Consider the following 17,007-nt stretch of genomic DNA (forward strand, 5'->3'; position numbering starts at 1 on the left):
TACATTTGCCACATACTGTTTTATTTACAGAGACAATTATTTACATAATACATGTTATGTAACATGATTGCACATGTGTAAATGCAAAGTTTTTGTAGTGAATTTAACTACATATAGAAGGTTAGAGCAAACCAGTTCTCACACCAAGGCTTATAATGTAACTTTAGGAGGACTATTTTGGAGGCTACATTTAACAAAGAAGAAAACTATTGTTTTTGAAAAAAATATTTAAAACAAGCTGATTTATATGCATAGGCAGTTGTGATGTACAGCTATCACTGGAGATCAGTCTACCTTAGAACCTCCTGGTAAGATGCCGATTTCCATTGTACTATACATAACCTACTGGGCACAATCCTGTCTTGAAACATTAAACTGGGATTTATTCTAGAATAAAATAGGCCATGAGCAGGAGAGTTTATAAGGAACTTTCTGTAATGCTACAAACTATAAATAGAAATATCCTCCCCCACCCAAGAGAACATCAAATATTGCTTGTAGCATCATTTCACCAGATTTAGCATGCCACATTTTACATCCATTGAACTGTGATCGGAATCCTATTGCCAATTTATAGTTCTTAAGGAATGAAGTCTAAGTCACTGCTGTTTCCTGTTGGTTGATACTGATGAGCTTTCCCCTCCACCATACCCTATATGTGCCAATATGTATCTTCAGCAGGAATACAACCAGCATAGTTAAGCTGTAACAATCTGACATTGATATTTAATCCCGTTCCCTTTAACCTGAGTGCAAATTGGCAATAGGATTGCGCCCAGTGAGCCTGAACTCTTGATTAAAGAAAAAGTTCATTTCAAGACTAGAATATCATATGAGCAGGTACTGAACATGTACAAGGAAAAAATGAAAGTCGTCTCCTGCTGTTGCTAGTATCTCTGCCTCTTAAGTTTGCACCAGGAAACAAAAGAACCCTAATGGATGTCTTTACAGTTGCCATATACAAGGACAGCTTTTTAATTTATACTTTGTCATGAATGCTATGCTGTGCGTATAGTTAGTTCAGTAAGGTGCCGTTGTGGTAAACAAAAACCTACAGGTATGGATTCTTTAAGTTTAGACATTTAAATTAATATGGAAATTTTGCTAATTAAGGATTAGACTTGGGATAGTCACATTCATATCCCTGGGGATAGGAATACAGATATCCACACCACAGCTGCCTGAGAAGTCCATCCCTCTCTCTGAATTGGCAGGTCCAATTACTGGTCACCACGCAACTGGCATCGTTCTTGTTGCGTCAATCGCAGAATTAGCCCAGCTGGGACTTCCCTGCCTCCCCCTGGAGCCAAACACTCCGGTGAGATGAGGCTCCCCACTCAGCTGTTGAGCAGTTGGCTGTGCAGGGAAGTGCTGGCGACGTTACTTCTGTGATTGGTGCAATGAGAATAAGGCCTGCTGTGCAGTGACCAGTAATTGGACCTAGTTGGGGGAGGGCAGGGATTGGACATCCCAGGCACCTCTGGTGCTGTAATTTCTATTCGTATTCCCAGGAATATGAATATCCCATTTCTATTAAGGATGATGCAAACTGCTGCTCTTTTTAAACAAGTTATCCACATCCAGTAAACCTCTGTAGAATTTTTCACCCCACCAGCAACATCACTATGAGTGAAACCAGCCTTGTAGTACTGGCACATATAGGATGTGATGGAAAGGAGGGGAAAGAAAAGCATTTTTTTTAAATAATGATGCAATTGTACCAATGCAGTTGGTAGTTATAAGGCAAAGGATAAGGATCAGTAGTTATAAGGCAAAGTAAACAGCAGTACTTGAAACTTGGTTACAGTCAGGGCTGGCATTGGGAAGCAAACATCATGTTTGGAATAAGTCCACAAGACACAGGTATATGTTCACAATAGACTTTCAACTAGTCTATAGTAGATTTTGGTCTGGCTCTCATCTAGTCATTTACTAACTTTTAGCTTATCAATTAAGGGTTCAAAAACTGATTTTTAAAAAGGAATACAGAAAGCAAGACTGATAACTTTCTCCTCTGGTTCAAAATATAATGGGCACAGCATCCTGGCTCAAAATTTTGCATATTAAGTACTATTACTTCAAGCTTCTATGTAACGTCTTAATATGCACTTGCTCACAAAACCTGGTAATGCCAGCATTACTGGCCAGACACAACTAAAAGAACTGATTTTCTCAAAGGCCAGAAAGAACAGAGAGTGGCTGCCTAGGCACAAACAACTACTCTGCATTTGGCAATAGGGAAGTATCATCCTGCTATGTGATAGCTCAGAGCAATTCTTCATAGTCAACAAAGAGCAAACATGTTTATTGAGTGCTGATTCTCCCTATAGTTATCTTAAAACAAACAAACAAACAAACCTTGGTATTTATACATGTTAAACCTAAAACTCGAGGGGCATCTGTTTAAACTACAAGGTGCTGCATTGTTGACTAATAACAATGAACATGTTAAAAGTACTAAGTCCAACACTTCTTTCAAAGATTACCATGTTAAATTACCACTGGAAAAAAGTTACAGCAAGTAAATTGAACAGGTAAACAAGTCCAGTAAAAATCCATCAAATCCATAGCTAAAAGTTTTACAACAGCAAACATCAGTGCAAAGACACAGAACATGTTAAAAAGTTACATCAGGCTACGTGGATTTTCATATTCCAAGCGGAGATCCCAGAATGAAAATTTACAGCAGGGACTTCACATACATGCATCCCCCCCCCCCCGAGATGATTAAAATTAAAGTTTCCCAGGCAAATGTTTTATTACTGTTTGTATATCAGATACGTATACAAATCTGAAAGTAATTTTTATATGGTTTAGTTACAGTACCCGGATACAGGGTGATCCGCTGCAGCTTTTTTCATTGTCCTCAAATTAAGAGAAACTTACTTGGCTGCTGGAGACCTCTAATGGTCTTAGGAATGCCTGTTAACATACCACCCCAAACAGCAAGAATTCCAAGGGAACAGTCACTTATGGTAATGCTCCAGAAGTGAGCATACAACCAAAGACGTTCATCACCACAATCTCAGAACAGCAGTGAATTTCTGAAAAACAAACAGAATCCTTTTCAAAGGGCTGCAACGTACAACCTTATGATCCAATGCTACAAAGAAATCCAACTCTTCAAGTAAAAACAAAAAACAAAGTTCAGCAGCTTTCAGACTAACAAGTTTATTTCAGCTTTTGTGGATTGCCATTTTGTGGACTGCAGGCCACAAAAGCTCATATTGAAATAAACCTGTTTTGAAACAGATCAAGAGGTCCCTGTCCCCATGGTTTTAAAGAGAAAGGAAAGATGGGTTTGATGCTGGAGTCTCCTTTCTTCTTAGGTCTTGGAAGATGCAATGTAGTAGCAAGATACAGGAGGGCATGGGATCATCATCATGTGGTGAAACATCTTGGGTAGAAATAAAGTTGTTGCCAATCATGACAAATTGGGGGGGGGATGTTAAAAAATAAACCACTCCTTTTGGCCAGAATGGATGTAGTTGTATAAAATGCAGACCTCAGATGCATCTTCCACCATGTTTAACAACAGAGTCAGGGGGAGCACTACTTTCTATTTAGCACGGGAAAACCACACAGGGCAGAAATTTAACCTTTCATGAACTCAATTCATGAACTGGATGGAAGCAAAGTATCAATGTTTGGAAAAAAGGAATGCCTGAATACAACCAAGACATGTGAGAGGGTACAATCGGTTGGAATGTGTGTATTGTACCTCTCCAGCCTGTTCTCTATATCCCCCTCACTGCATGACAGCTTTTCCCTACGATGAGGCTACTTAGGAATTGACAGCCCAACAAATGTAGTGTCAAGATAGGAAGGTAAGGGAATATTTTACTCAGAAAGGACCTCTTGACCTAAAAGTCAGGGGCTGGGATTCAAGGAAGCAAATTTCAGCACTTTCATTGTATTAGTGCTGCCTTGTGCTCTCTGATATTTCCATGTACAACTCTAGCAAGAGCTCCTGCCTGGAGCTTAGAATGGGTGCCGATGCGCAGTGTAGGCAAAAATGGACCAGATACTCCGATTGGGTTCATAAACCCAGAAAGCCACAAAGGCTGTCAAGAGCAGAGATCACACTATGTGCACTATTGATCTTGGACAGCCAAAGATTACTCCAAAAGGAAGTGGTAGGGCACCAAAAAAGACAGCTTCTCATTTGTAATGAGTAACAGCCCTTTTTTATATAACTTTTGGCAAGAAATGGCATCTGGGCCACCTTTCTTAAAAATAAAAAAAGGCAAATGCCCTTCCCGTAACAATCTAACTCTTCTTCTTCCCCCTCCTTTCCTATTAACAGACCATCATACCTTTGTGTGCTAGCGTGCACGGTGGCTTGGACAAGGTTTGCTGTGTCTGTACTGCATGATGTACACAGTAGACTGATGCCACCAATATAACATCACCACTGCAAGGATGTGCCACACTTGGTGGCTTGAGCCGAGGTAGTTTAACTGCCCTTGAGGAAGGAGAAAACACACGAATCAATCCAACGCTTCTTTTATTAATCCAAATGCTTGTGTGCAATTGGGCACTTCATATATATTTATTCCTTCCCGGATGATCTGGAAACAATCCTTTCCCCCTACCGACATGTGAAAGGTTGTCAACATATTTCTGGAAGTGGAGAAGACATTTTTCTCTTCCTACGAAATTATTTATTACCACTGGGGCCATCCACTTCATCGATGGCTGAGGAATTCTCAGAGGCACATGGGTTGCCACTACAGGGATCTTGAGCTTCATGCCATAATTTCTGATGCTCACACAACAGCAGGGTTTTGCCACTGTAACACTGAGATTCCCAGATGATTAAGCCCATGTGCCTTTAGCAGGTACACAATAACTTGGGCACAGCACCATGCCAATCCCAAGACTGCGGCCGCCATACAATCTCAATCCAAGAACTACAAAGTATGTGCCTCCAACAGTCTAATGAATAAGTGTCTCTACCTGGGAAGTATCTTTCTGGGACTTTGGAAATATAGAATAGAAATGCTATGGCAGCTATGAAGTACATCACAATTACACGGGGGGCAAATTCCTGGAAGGAAAAGGAGAAAGGTTAGTGCTTGTGGAGATCAGCAAGAACCAGAGTTAATAAAAACATGGAGGCAAGGAAGACTAATCTTTTTCAACAGAAATCAAGTCATAAGTAGGTCCCTAAAACTCAAATGTAAAGGGGCCTTATTGAGAAGCACACTGTCTTACCACTTCTGTTTGTTTTAAACGTAGGCATACTTGAAATGCAATGGAGTGTATTACCCACAGTATTATGATCTCTCCGAGTAAAATAAATAAATAAATAAAAAATAAGATATTTAGAAATGAAGCCACAGCAGCAAATTCCCCCACCAAAAATCCCATAATGAAGGTCTTATTTTCTCTGCATTATGCCTATAAAAGACTTCATACAGGCCGAGGCAAAGAGGCAGTCCCAAAACAAGCAAAACCAGGGAGCTGGGCAGGGGACAGATTGTATTTGTCTTCAATGTGTCACTCTCGAATTGGCCTTCTCAGCCACACAAGACACTGTTCCAAGACCTCCATACACAGCACGTTACCATAGTCTCTTGAGACTGAAGGATGCCTACTACTATGCCTATAATGATCAAAGTAAGAGTTTCTAATCAACTAGTATTGAGATAGTGTGGAAGTTACTCTCACTGTTCTCCAAAATCTGGGGCTGAAATCCTGTTCTTTAGTTTACTAAGTGGCAATTACAGTAGGCCCATTGAATCACCAGAACTTACAGGGGAGGTGACTTACAAAATCCCCACTTACTACACTGACAGGATTAGTGTAGAAAGGAGAAAACACGATCTAGGAACAGAGATGGCCCTAATGATGCAGACAAAATTTATTTATTTGTTTTCTCTTTTTCTTCCTTTCTGAAGAAGAATTATGTTGGTTTAGGATTTCATTTTCTAACTTATTTTCAAAGGAGTCCCCATAAAGAGTCAATGGAAACTTATACTGGGATAAACGTGGGCAGGCCAGAATTGCAAACCTTGTAAGTATTCAGCTCACCTGCACAATTGATGCAGTGACACCACCATTAAGCCAAATCCAGTGGATGGTAGGAATAATTCCATAAATTGACACAGAGCAGAAGATGAGTGAGCGCAGCCTGTGCCACTGCTGAGTGAGGTAACTTGGGTGGATCTGAGCAAAAAACACTGCCAAGATCATAGCAAGGACAGTAATCAAATATACTTGACGCCAGTACTAGAAAATGGATAAAAAAAGGCAGGTCAGGAGACAGATACAAATAAAGCCTTCCAGGTCTTGAAAACATAAAAGCCATAAAGGCAGCACACTATTTTCACTTATAGTCTTTTTAAATATCAAAACATTAGAACCCTTTTAAAAAAGTGGTATGTTTTTGCTGATCTAAAGATGCGCTGTTTCATTTGATGGGTTTTACTTCCCTGATAAATGAGAGCCTTCACTTAGAACATGCACTAACAATATTTGCCTAACAACAGTGAAGCTGCTCTCATTCCTCAGTCTGATTTGGATTAGCAATGTGGGAGTAGTCCAGGACATCATTCAATTTATGAGAAAGCAGCTCTCAAACATACTGCTCGGTTTCCTGTTTATCGTAATACAGCGTAAAGCCCTTCTCCATGTGATTCCAATGTTGCTTTGGCACATAGTAGTGGAGACTGGTCCATTGAAACAAATGGAACTATGTTACATATTAACGCTTAATAGTTCAGCTTTATACAACTTGTCATGGGGAAATGCCATACTTTCTCAGAATAAAGTTCAGCACCAGTGAAAATCCCTTCTGCAAGCAGGATTTATGGTGTTTATGGTGGTACTGTTTATGGTGGTACTGCCAGTTGCCATAAACTGCTATGTGCATCCACAGTTTTAAGCAATTAACTACTTTTTAGATTCATCTCTCTAAGACAGCAGAGGTGTAATGGAATTGGGCTACTATCATGGATCCAAAATTAAGGATATCCGCTGACAACTTTGGCTCAGCATAACTACCCTAAACTATTGTTACATGGGTAAGGAGGGTGAGGGCTTTGACTGACGTAGCCTGTTCAACCCTCTGTTTGCACAAATCGAATATGTTGTCTCCCTTAAACTTTGAGATGTTTGAATTAAATATGGCACGCTTATTCTGGACACAGTTCTGAATGAAACTGGAATATTAGCTAGGAACTGAATGTTTGTTTGTTTTTTTGGACTGCAACCCCTGGACTATGTCAAGAATTTCCCCCCAGGCAGAATTCTGGGAGAAGTAGCCAAGAAGCCTACACTTTACACAGCAGATTTTATGGGTCTCCATCACTGTTATTTGCCTTTCAAGAAGGAAACTGCTCCAACGCTGTCTGGACATGGCACAATTTCACAGGAATCACAAAGCTTCGTGGGACGGGTAGAGCTTTGAGAGGCGCCCTCTACAGAGCCTAGTGAGCAGAAAGACTAGGCTTTCAAATTTCCTTCTTGAAAGGTGATGGCAGTCCATGTGTACGCAGTGAAACACGGTCTGTAAACTTCTGGTTTTTGGATGCCTCCTTCAGAATTCTGTCTGGGGGAATTTGGGGCAAATTCTGGGAGATATAGTCCCAAAACTCCAGAACTCTCATCTGTAATGTCAGCTAGACCCATGTGCTTTTTTAAAAGGAGGTTACATCCCATGTTAAACCAGCTTCTCAAATTTAAATATTTTCAAGAAAGCTGGGTTTTTTTTTTTCATTTATTTTCTTCACGGGGAAAATACATTTGATTTGAACAACATGCATCCTTAATAGCTTTTCCCTGCCAACCAAATTATTCAACCACAGTGCAAGTCTGAAGGGCTAGAACATCAAAGGCAAAACTATATCAGGAAAGCCGCGAATGCCAACTTACGTTATTGCAATAAAATGCATAAAAGACTCCAGACACATAACAGCCCAGGATACCAATGGAAATCCCTGCATAATCCAAGGCCATCCAACGTCGACTTGTCTTCTCTGAGCGATGACAGCAGAAGAGGTGGTACCCTACTGAGCAAAGCATACAGACCTATAAAAACATCCAAACACATTGACATTAATTTCTTCAGGGTCTGATTTCATGGGACTCAAGCAATAAGGTACCAGATTAAAGAATAACCAGATTAAATTTGACTTTTGGGGGGGGGGGTGTTTAAGAAGAATATTAGTCCTCAATTATCCATAAAACATGTTGCTCTGACACTGGTGTTATTGAGGATGAAGGTCTCATACTACAATTGAGAATAGGGTGCCACCATTTAATTGGTTAAATAAATCATTTGAAACATTAAATTGACTTCCATCTTAGCTAGAGATCAACCTAACCAGGCTGCGAGTATTTTTTATTACCTGAAAAAGCTGCAGAGGACAAATCCTCTGTTAAGTGCATCTCCCTTCTCTCACATGCAACAGGAATACAGTGGTGCCTCGCTTAATGATGATAATCCGTTCCAGGAAAATCGCCATTAAGTGAAAACATCGTAAAACGAAATTAAAAACCCAACTGAAACGCACTGAAACCCATTCAGTGTGTTCCAATGGGGTAAAAACTCACAGTCCAGTGAAGATCCTCCATACAATGGCCATTTTTGTTGCCTGTATAGTGAGGAATCTGTCCCTAAACACAGTGGGGAGCCATTTTAAGCAACCGGTGGCTATTTTGAAACCGCCAATCAGCTGTTAAAAAACATCGTTTTGCAAAGAATCGGTTCCCGAAGCAGGGAACCGATTATCGCAAAGCGAAAAAAAAACCCTATTTAGACCAATTACTATTGCAAAAAGATCATCGTACAGCGATTTCGTTGTAACGCGGGGCAATTGTTAAGCAAGGCACCACTGTACCTGCCACACACACACACACGCTATCTGACAAGCAAAAGTATATTTCTCCCTTTCACATTATTGCAAGTGAAAACTGATAAAATGAACATCAACTATTTACGAACTGATTCACATGGCATAGAAAATCGTGCCCCTCCACTTCTGAAGCTTCAGAGGAAAGCTGTGTTCATACTGGGCTTGATCGTCACACACTTGCCAGGGAGCTGAAATGAGACGTGCTGGTCTCCTATTTAGGCCCAATAGGGTGCACCTAAGAAACATTTCTAGTTGTGCCACACAGAGCAAAGGTATACGGCTCTACCACTCAGGAACTGTTATTCCACTCACGACTCCAAAAGAACTTACTAAAGGCTATACGAATGGGCAGAAGTAATTTTACTGAAAAGTTCAGAGCCTGCACTTCCAATGCCCAGTAAGAAAAAAAATTACTGTGGATGAAGAAAACAACAGGCTCATTATTCTCTTTTCTAAAAAAACAAGAGTTCCTCACATGGAAGTCATCACTATGCCAGGAGGATTGCTTTTTGAAGCAAAAACAGTTGGAGGAGGTGATTAACTGCCTCCTTTCAATGTACAGTTCAGCAAAACTTGCAGGCCAACGCTACGCATGCATGCTTGCTTATTTCTTTAGGATCTTTTGTAAACTGTCTCAAGTTCCTTTTTTTTTAAATGATGCGTGACACAAATACTTACAAATACTTCAGATGTAAAAAGAAAAAAAAACACTAAATGCAACTCTTCTTTCACTAGTGAATGTGACTGGTGACTGAATTACAGTTAGCAGAACCCCACAGGCCTTACCTTGGGGTAAGACCTCCCTCCTTGCTCATCACCCTTCCCCCAAGGTTGGACTAGAGTTTATAAAGGGGCTTACTTGAAAACAGAAGAGACAAATAGAACAGATAACAAAATCTTCTCTAGAGGCACTCGCTGAAGGCAACACAGAAGTCATGTCGTATATGCCCAAAGTAAAGAAGAGGAAAAAGCCGAGTAAGTGACTCCAAATGTTGACTGTTTCATTGGATAAAATGAACAGGCTAGAACATGAAGGAGAAAACAACCATAACTGGTTTGCACACAATCAACTTTTATAGATGGCAGTCCAATCCTGTTTTCAAACATGATGGTTGCCACTGTATCCTGCTATGAAAACTGGCCCGTATGCTGTCTTCCAGCCTAGTTCGGTATTTTTGTGCCAGGGCTATTTACAGTATGGCACAGGAATTATAAAAAGCAAAGCAAAAAGCAAAGTGTGCTGCTTATATACTGCCCCATAGTGCTTCAAGCACTCTCTAGGCGGTTTACAAGTTAATTATGCAGGCTACACATTGCCACCCCCCCCCCCCCAGCGAGCTGAGCACTCATTTTACTGACCTCGGAAGGATAGAAGGCTGAGTCAACCTTGAACCGGCTACCTGGGATTGAACCCCAGGTCGTGAGCACAGTTTTGGCTGCAGTACAGCGGTTTAACCACTGCGCCATGAGGCTCCTAAAGCTTAATTCAACATCATGAGATATTGAAATCCTGCTGCTTACCATATGCCAAACTGCAACTTTTGGTCCATTCCTTTCTAGTAAACAAAATGATCTTGGGAGCACATGCATGCATGCACCAAGTCATGATGGGCTCCTAAAGACGTCACAGGAATGGTTTATTGGGGAAGAATGGACCAAAAGTTATGATTTGGCTCATGTCAAGCAACAGGATTAATCTTTTGAAAAAAGTTTTGCTAAGTAGCATCAGTTAATTTTCAGGTGGAGACTTCAATATTACGGGGTTACGCCATCTTTAGTATGAATTATTTTGACTAATCTTTCCATTTCCCTTCATACTCAGCCTACCATCAGAAAAAAAAAACTCTGCAATTGTCAAACTGGGTTTGTGTGTCTAGAAGAACATACTTGATAACAGCAATATATCAATTCAAGATCAATATATCAATTCAGGATCAATACTATTTTCCAGTCTTGACTAAAGTTATTCCTGGAAGTCACTTCCTCTCGCCCCTTTTGACAAGATATAGTGTTGGAAATTCTTGAAAGCCCTAATAAAATCTCTGGGATTGCATTCAGTTGTTTCCTTGAGTGACGCTGATTCCTTCTGAGGGGCAACCCCAGTTACTGTGCCTCTACAACTTTCTGTAGACAAAGTCAAATTCTTACTTCTCTCACTCAAAGAGCACACTTTTAGATACTACAAGTGCCCATGAATAATGATTGGAGGTAGAGGCAATCAAGGCAAGCATTTGTTTAAAAAAGTGATTTCATTAAGACCATACAAGAGTGCACTCTGGACAGAAAAAAAAAATCACGATTAAATAGATTTTTTTATGAGTAGTGATTTATAGTAAAAGGTAAAGGTTCCCCTTGACATTTAGCCCAGTCACATCCGACTCTAGAGCGCAGTGCTCATCCCTGTTTCCAAACCATAGAGCCAGCATTTGTCCATAGACAGTTTCCGTGGTCCCATGGCCAGTGCGACTAGACACGGAACGCCATTACCTTCCCACTGAGGTTGTACAGTGGGGTCTTGACTTGAGAACTTAATCCGTATTGGAAGGCAGTTCTCAAGTCAAAAAGTTCTCAGGTCAAATCTGCATTTCCCATAGGAATGCATTGAAAACCATTTGATCCGTATCTGCTCTTTTCCGTCCATAGAAACTAATGGGAAGCTGCTATTCCGCCTTCAACCACTAGAGGGGGATATTTTGTTTCTTTTTTCTTAGGTCAAGAAAGGTTCAGGGAAGGCAGGGAAAATACAGTCCAGGCAGGACAGTACCAGGCAGTCTGAAGACTGTCTCCCAATCCACTCTCTAAACGCTGGGAGGAGTGAGGAAGCAGACAGGCACCCTTTTCACTGGCCAGCAGTTAATTGAAAGTTCACATTTTGCACTTTCCCTGCCTCCCACGTGGTTTTTTTAGTTCTTAACTCAAATCTAAGTATGTAAGTCAAGTCAATATTTTCCTATGAGAGCGGTTCTTAAGTCAAAATGTTCTTAACTCAAGCCGTTCTTAAGTCAAGACCCCACTGTACCTATTTATCTACTTGCATTTACATGCTTTCGAACTGCTAGGTTGGCAGGAGCTGGGACGAAGTGACGGGAGCTCACTCCATCGCGTGGATTCGATCTTACGACGGCTGGTCTTCTGACCTTGCAGCACAGAGGCTTCTCCGGTTTAACCCACAGCGCCACCATGTCCCTACTTGTAATTTGTACCTCAATTTAAATCAAATCCATCCTGAGAGGATGCCAACCGACGTGCATCACACATTGCATCCTCCCATTTTGGCTCAGTCTGAGGTCTTGCATCAGTGCACTGCACCTGTGTGAACACCTGTGGGAGCCAAATTGCTTCAAAAAATTAGCATAAGGAACAGGATCTCTGCCTCTTCCTTTTGAGATCTAATCAGCAGTCACATTCCCAACCAACAAAACAAAGTACTATTTCACACTGATAATTACATTAGAAATAATGTACTTGTTTTGACTAGCGGCTTTACTAAAGCAAAGCAGAAATCTAATGAAACAGAAATTTTTAAAATGGAACATGGCTTCAATACAACCTAGCTAGTAAATCTTAACACTGAACTACTTGGATCCCAACCTTTTAATGCACAGCCTGGAAGGCAAGTATGCTCTGTAGCCATCGGTGATGTAAGGATTATCCTTAAGGAACACTGGAATCTGTTCATAGGTATACAGCCGAATTCCTCGAGGCACCAGAACAGGCCAGTACTGATAGCTTCCCAGCTCTATGTAATGAGCACTCTTCAGGAGTTTTTGATGCATCTTAGCAGTGTTTCAGTAATCAATCAAGGCATCAGTAAAAATATGGAATAATACTGAAGGCATCTGGCTTCTGCTATCCCTTATCTGAAAATATATGTTAAAAAAAAAAACACAAGATACACAAGAGCAAATAGTACACTTCACCCATCTCTCATTAAACAGTGATGAAAGGCACCACTCTATACATATCCACATATGCACATAGATTTACACACACAAATATAAATGAGTTGCTAAACAAAGCTGAGAAATTGTAACTTTTATGATAACAAAAAAGATACTACAATACTAATAGTAACATAATAGTACTAGGATTAGCATTATATGGCATAGTATAAAGCTAATATTTATTTACAGTCTGATAACATATTTTGGCTTCTGCCTTGTAAGAAGGCAGAAGTGTCATTATGCTTATAAGAATACTTTGATAAACTACATCTTTAGAAAAAAAAATTTACTGTAATGCAAACTTTTTAGTTTTCTGTACTTTTATTCAGAGCAACCAAGGAAAGTAAAAAAAAATTTTTTTGGTCATGCCATTTGAACATTTCTGTTCTGTCCATCACCTTAATAATTTTTTTTAAAACAAAGCAATTAACAGCACAAATCTGGGAGGCTGAGCAGATTTGCTTGAAGTGCTGTCTGCTGTTAAAAAAGTTGTCTCTGCATATACACACAACTCCACATGCACAGTGCATTGTTTTCAACTTGAAACATTGTCTTGCAGTGTTGTAAGCCGCCTTGGGTCCTTTTTCAAAGAGAAAAAAAAGGCAGGGTAAAAATGCTCTAAATAAATGAATGAATTCCGTGGAAACATTGAAAGAAAACCGTGTGCTACCTGCAACCCCTTGGTGTTTATTCGCACCTTGCTTGTTGACAGGCAGGGGTTGAGTCCTTCCAGAGGTAAGCACAAACAAAAGGGGGCTGGCATGGGAGGAATCATGCACATCTCTGCTGCACATTCAAGGATTACTGTAAATAATTTAAATTTATTAATCCAAGGTAGCCGCCCTAAAGGAGAGGAACGCTGCCCACTCCCGCAGGACAAGCATATTTATGTACTTATTTATGTATTTATTTATTTATTTAAATTATATCCCGCCTATCTGGTCCTTATGACCACTCTAGGCGGCTTACAAAAGGGCAGGTCCGGTATTTGGGAAGGAAACCCAAGCCTCCAAGGCCAGCAGGCACCGGCTACGCAGGGTTTTTAACAGGCTGCTGTCAAGGGAATGCTCTTGCGAGCGCCAGTTCCCCAAGGGGGAGTCTCCCAGAGGTGTTGGACTACAACTCCCGACCTCCCCCTGCATCCCGGGACAAGAGGTGGGGGAGCTTGTGGGATTCTGGGAGTTGTAGTCCAAGCCCCCGCCCGCCCGCCCCCAGGCAGGGGCAAGGCTGCTTTACAGCCGCAGACTCACCCCGGTCGTCGCCACGGCCCCTTCCCCGGCGGCCGCTGCCGCAGCTCTCCGCGCATCCTGGCGGAGGAGGAGGAGGAGCGCGTTGCTTGTGCCCTCGCTTACCCACCCGCCCGTCCGCCCTCCGTGAGGCGAGAACCCCCTCGGGCTACATCGCTCACCGCGGCCCCATCGCTCGCCGGATTGCGCAATCAGCCTGCGACGCTCGCGTGACCCAGGCAACAACACCCCCTCCTTTCTTCTTCCTCCCCGAGCGGCGCACCAATCAGGCCTCCCCCGCGCACTCGCGCGCTCCGCCCCCTCCGGCGCGCGCCCTTGCGTCATCACGCGCCCAACGAAAGCCGGCCGCCTGGCTAACGGTCTCTCCTTTCTTTTCGCCGTTTCCATGAGGGAGGCTTAGAAGCGCGCATGCGCGTAAGGAAAGGCGGTCATTTGGGGGGCACTGCCAACCGCTGCTGGGTTTCCCCCGTTTAAATCGCCCTGGAGACGGTAGCGGGGAAAAGGAACGAAGGGAGGAAGGAAGGAAGGAAGAAGGGGGCTTTTGTAAACATGATCCTTCATCGGTGCCGTGTTCTCTGAGGAGCGCAAGGCGGTGCCGGCGTCTGCCGTCCTTTCCGCTTCATTCGCACAACAGTCTTGTGAGGTGGGCCCCGGCTGGTGGCAGGTCTTGTTTTGAAAGCGTGTGGTTTGAGGCTGATAGCTGTGCAGTTGGAAAAACAGGAAAGGAAGGAAAAAAAGAGTGATGGGGAGCGTCATGGTACTCAATTATAAAGGGTGTGAAACGTTGGATTTATTTATTTTTATATTTATTTATTTATTCATTCGATTTTTGCCCCGCCCCTCTAGATAATGTCTACTCGGGGTGGCTCACATAGATAAAAACACAAACAGTATATCATATATAAAATCATCAAAAGTACAATTATAACAATTAGTTACATACAACGCAATACCAAGATGGCATGACTCAGGAGAAAAAATAATAATAATAATAAAGAAATCACTTAATTGTGAGTCTCCAAACACGAAGGAAACGTCTTAAAATCACATCAAAACCACTTCTTCTGGCCAGAAACTCTTCCACCTCACCTTCAGGCAGATCTGTCTTGTCTATCGACCCACACATCTACCGTATCTTCAGGCAATGGTTTATTTATCCATCCACCGATCCATCCATCCGGCCCATCTTCAGGCAGTTATTTATTTATAATTATCCATCCGTCCACCCATCCATTTCACTCATCTCGTGGCATGCCTACTACTGGGGCACCTTACAGTTCCTTGACATAAACACATAATAAAATGACAGTAATAAGCAAACAACATATTAAACAAAAAAAACACTAAATATAAAATAATTAATCCAAAAAATACGAAGGTACAGTAGATGGGGGCAAAGAGGTAAGGTTTTGTTAACATCCTTTCAAATACTCTTAAAGGACTCCTGTGCCTTACGGAGAGAGAGAGAGAGTGCAGTTGACCCAAAGTCACTCAACCCATTTTTTCCTTCTCTTATTATTATCATTACACTGGATTTGCTGTTGTTTAGTCGTTAGTCGCATCCGACTCTTCGTGACCCCATAGACCAGAGCACGCCAGGTCCTCCTGCCTTCCACTGCCTCCCCGCATTGGGTCAAATTATTTTCAAATTATTTTCCCCACTGTGTCTCCTTGAGAGGGGCCAAACTCAACGATCCATAGGATCCCTTCCAGTTCTAAGAGGATTATCACTACTCCATCTTTTCTCCAGTGAACTGAAGGTGGTATATTTGGCATCCTTAAGCTTCATCTCCACAACAACTCCCTGAAGGGTAAATTGGGCTGTGAGAGACTGGCCCAAAGTCACCCAGTGAGTTTTGTAACTGAGCAGAGAGAGGAACCTGGACCTCACAAATCACAGTCTAATACTCTAACCACTGAATCAACTGGCTCTCCCCTACCTCTCCCAATTTAAATCAAATCCATAGGTTGAGACTTCAGTTTCCCACTGTGCCTCTTTGACAGGGGCTGGACTCAATGATCTATAGGATTCCTTCCAGCTCTGCAGTTCTAAGGTTATTATTAGTAGAATTCATGTTTGTTGTGATCTAGGAGGAAAGTTCTCATGTTTTTATGTGGTGGATTTAGGTGACCACAAAAGATGTTTCATTGCTATTGCTTCTTATTTATAACCATAACTTTAAACAGAGTCTGGAAATGGTCTAAAAAAGTAACTTTTCTAAATGTTCACCTCAGTAAAAATGAGTTTTTAAAAATGATCTCACAGTTTCTCTCACTTTACTATTTGTGAGCAAATATGAACATTTTTCATCAGATTCAACATGTAAAAATCTGCTGATCCATTCCCCCTGCCCACAGCGGAGAGAAACCTGGACTATGAAATAAAAAGATGGAAACCCAACTGCCAGAAGCCAGATGTTGTGGCCTTATAAATTACAATGAAATTATGCAGCCAGCTGTGCTATATAACCCGCCAATTTTTATATTCTGCCATGCTGTTTTGTTTAATGTCACTGTTCTCCCAACTCCAGCCAAATACTGATGATTTTCAGGTATTTCCAGCTATCAGTTGTGCAGTCCTAAGATCTCCCTCCCCCACATGAATGCTATTAAAGGATCTTAGTATGTGTCCCTTGCTGAGAATGATAGTTTATCCATATTTCCATTTGCAACAGCAACTTCCTGCTGTTATTGGATCGTAGATAATTACAAGCTTCTTCCCATGGCTTTACTGTATTTATGTAATATGTGCAGTACATCTGTCACAAATTAACCACAGTCCTATGTATTCATGCCTTTGAGTATGTTCCATTGAAATCACTGAGTCTTATTTTTGTGGAAATATGCATACATATATGGGAATACAGAAGGCTATTTTATATGGCTTTTTAATATTTATTAATTTATCTTTCATAATCTAAACTTAGAACTGTACAGCTGGAAGGGACCCTAGAG

The 17,007-nt window shown here is 41.5% G+C and overlaps 1 protein-coding gene across 4 annotated transcripts; it reads right to left on the reverse strand.

Annotated features, from left to right (window-relative positions):
- Positions 1-14,245, reverse strand: PAQR3 (progestin and adipoQ receptor family member 3). Of its 4 annotated transcripts, none has more exons than XM_073002044.2 (8): positions 14,214-14,240; positions 12,453-12,721; positions 9,721-9,883; positions 7,879-8,034; positions 6,037-6,234; positions 4,960-5,050; positions 4,317-4,465; positions 1-3,044 (listed from the first exon to the last, which is right to left on the reverse strand). In XM_073002044.2, the coding sequence occupies exons 2-7, from the start codon at positions 12,635-12,637 to the stop codon at positions 4,326-4,328; spliced, it is 933 nt and encodes a 310-aa protein (XP_072858145.1). In that variant the 5' UTR covers positions 12,638-12,721; positions 14,214-14,240; the 3' UTR covers positions 1-3,044; positions 4,317-4,325. The 4 variants fall into 4 exon arrangements, with proteins under 4 accessions (XP_072858145.1, XP_072858144.1, XP_078250618.1 ...); XM_073002043.2 differs by lacking the exon at positions 14,214-14,240 and adding an exon at positions 14,056-14,188; XM_078394492.1 differs by lacking the exon at positions 9,721-9,883 and having other exon boundaries at positions 14,214-14,245.
- Positions 14,246-17,007: the final 2,762 nt, after the last annotated feature.

The sequence above is a fragment of the Pogona vitticeps genome, chromosome 5 (assembly GCF_051106095.1).
Source record: "Pogona vitticeps strain Pit_001003342236 chromosome 5, PviZW2.1, whole genome shotgun sequence".
NCBI lineage: Eukaryota > Metazoa > Chordata > Lepidosauria > Squamata > Agamidae > Pogona > Pogona vitticeps.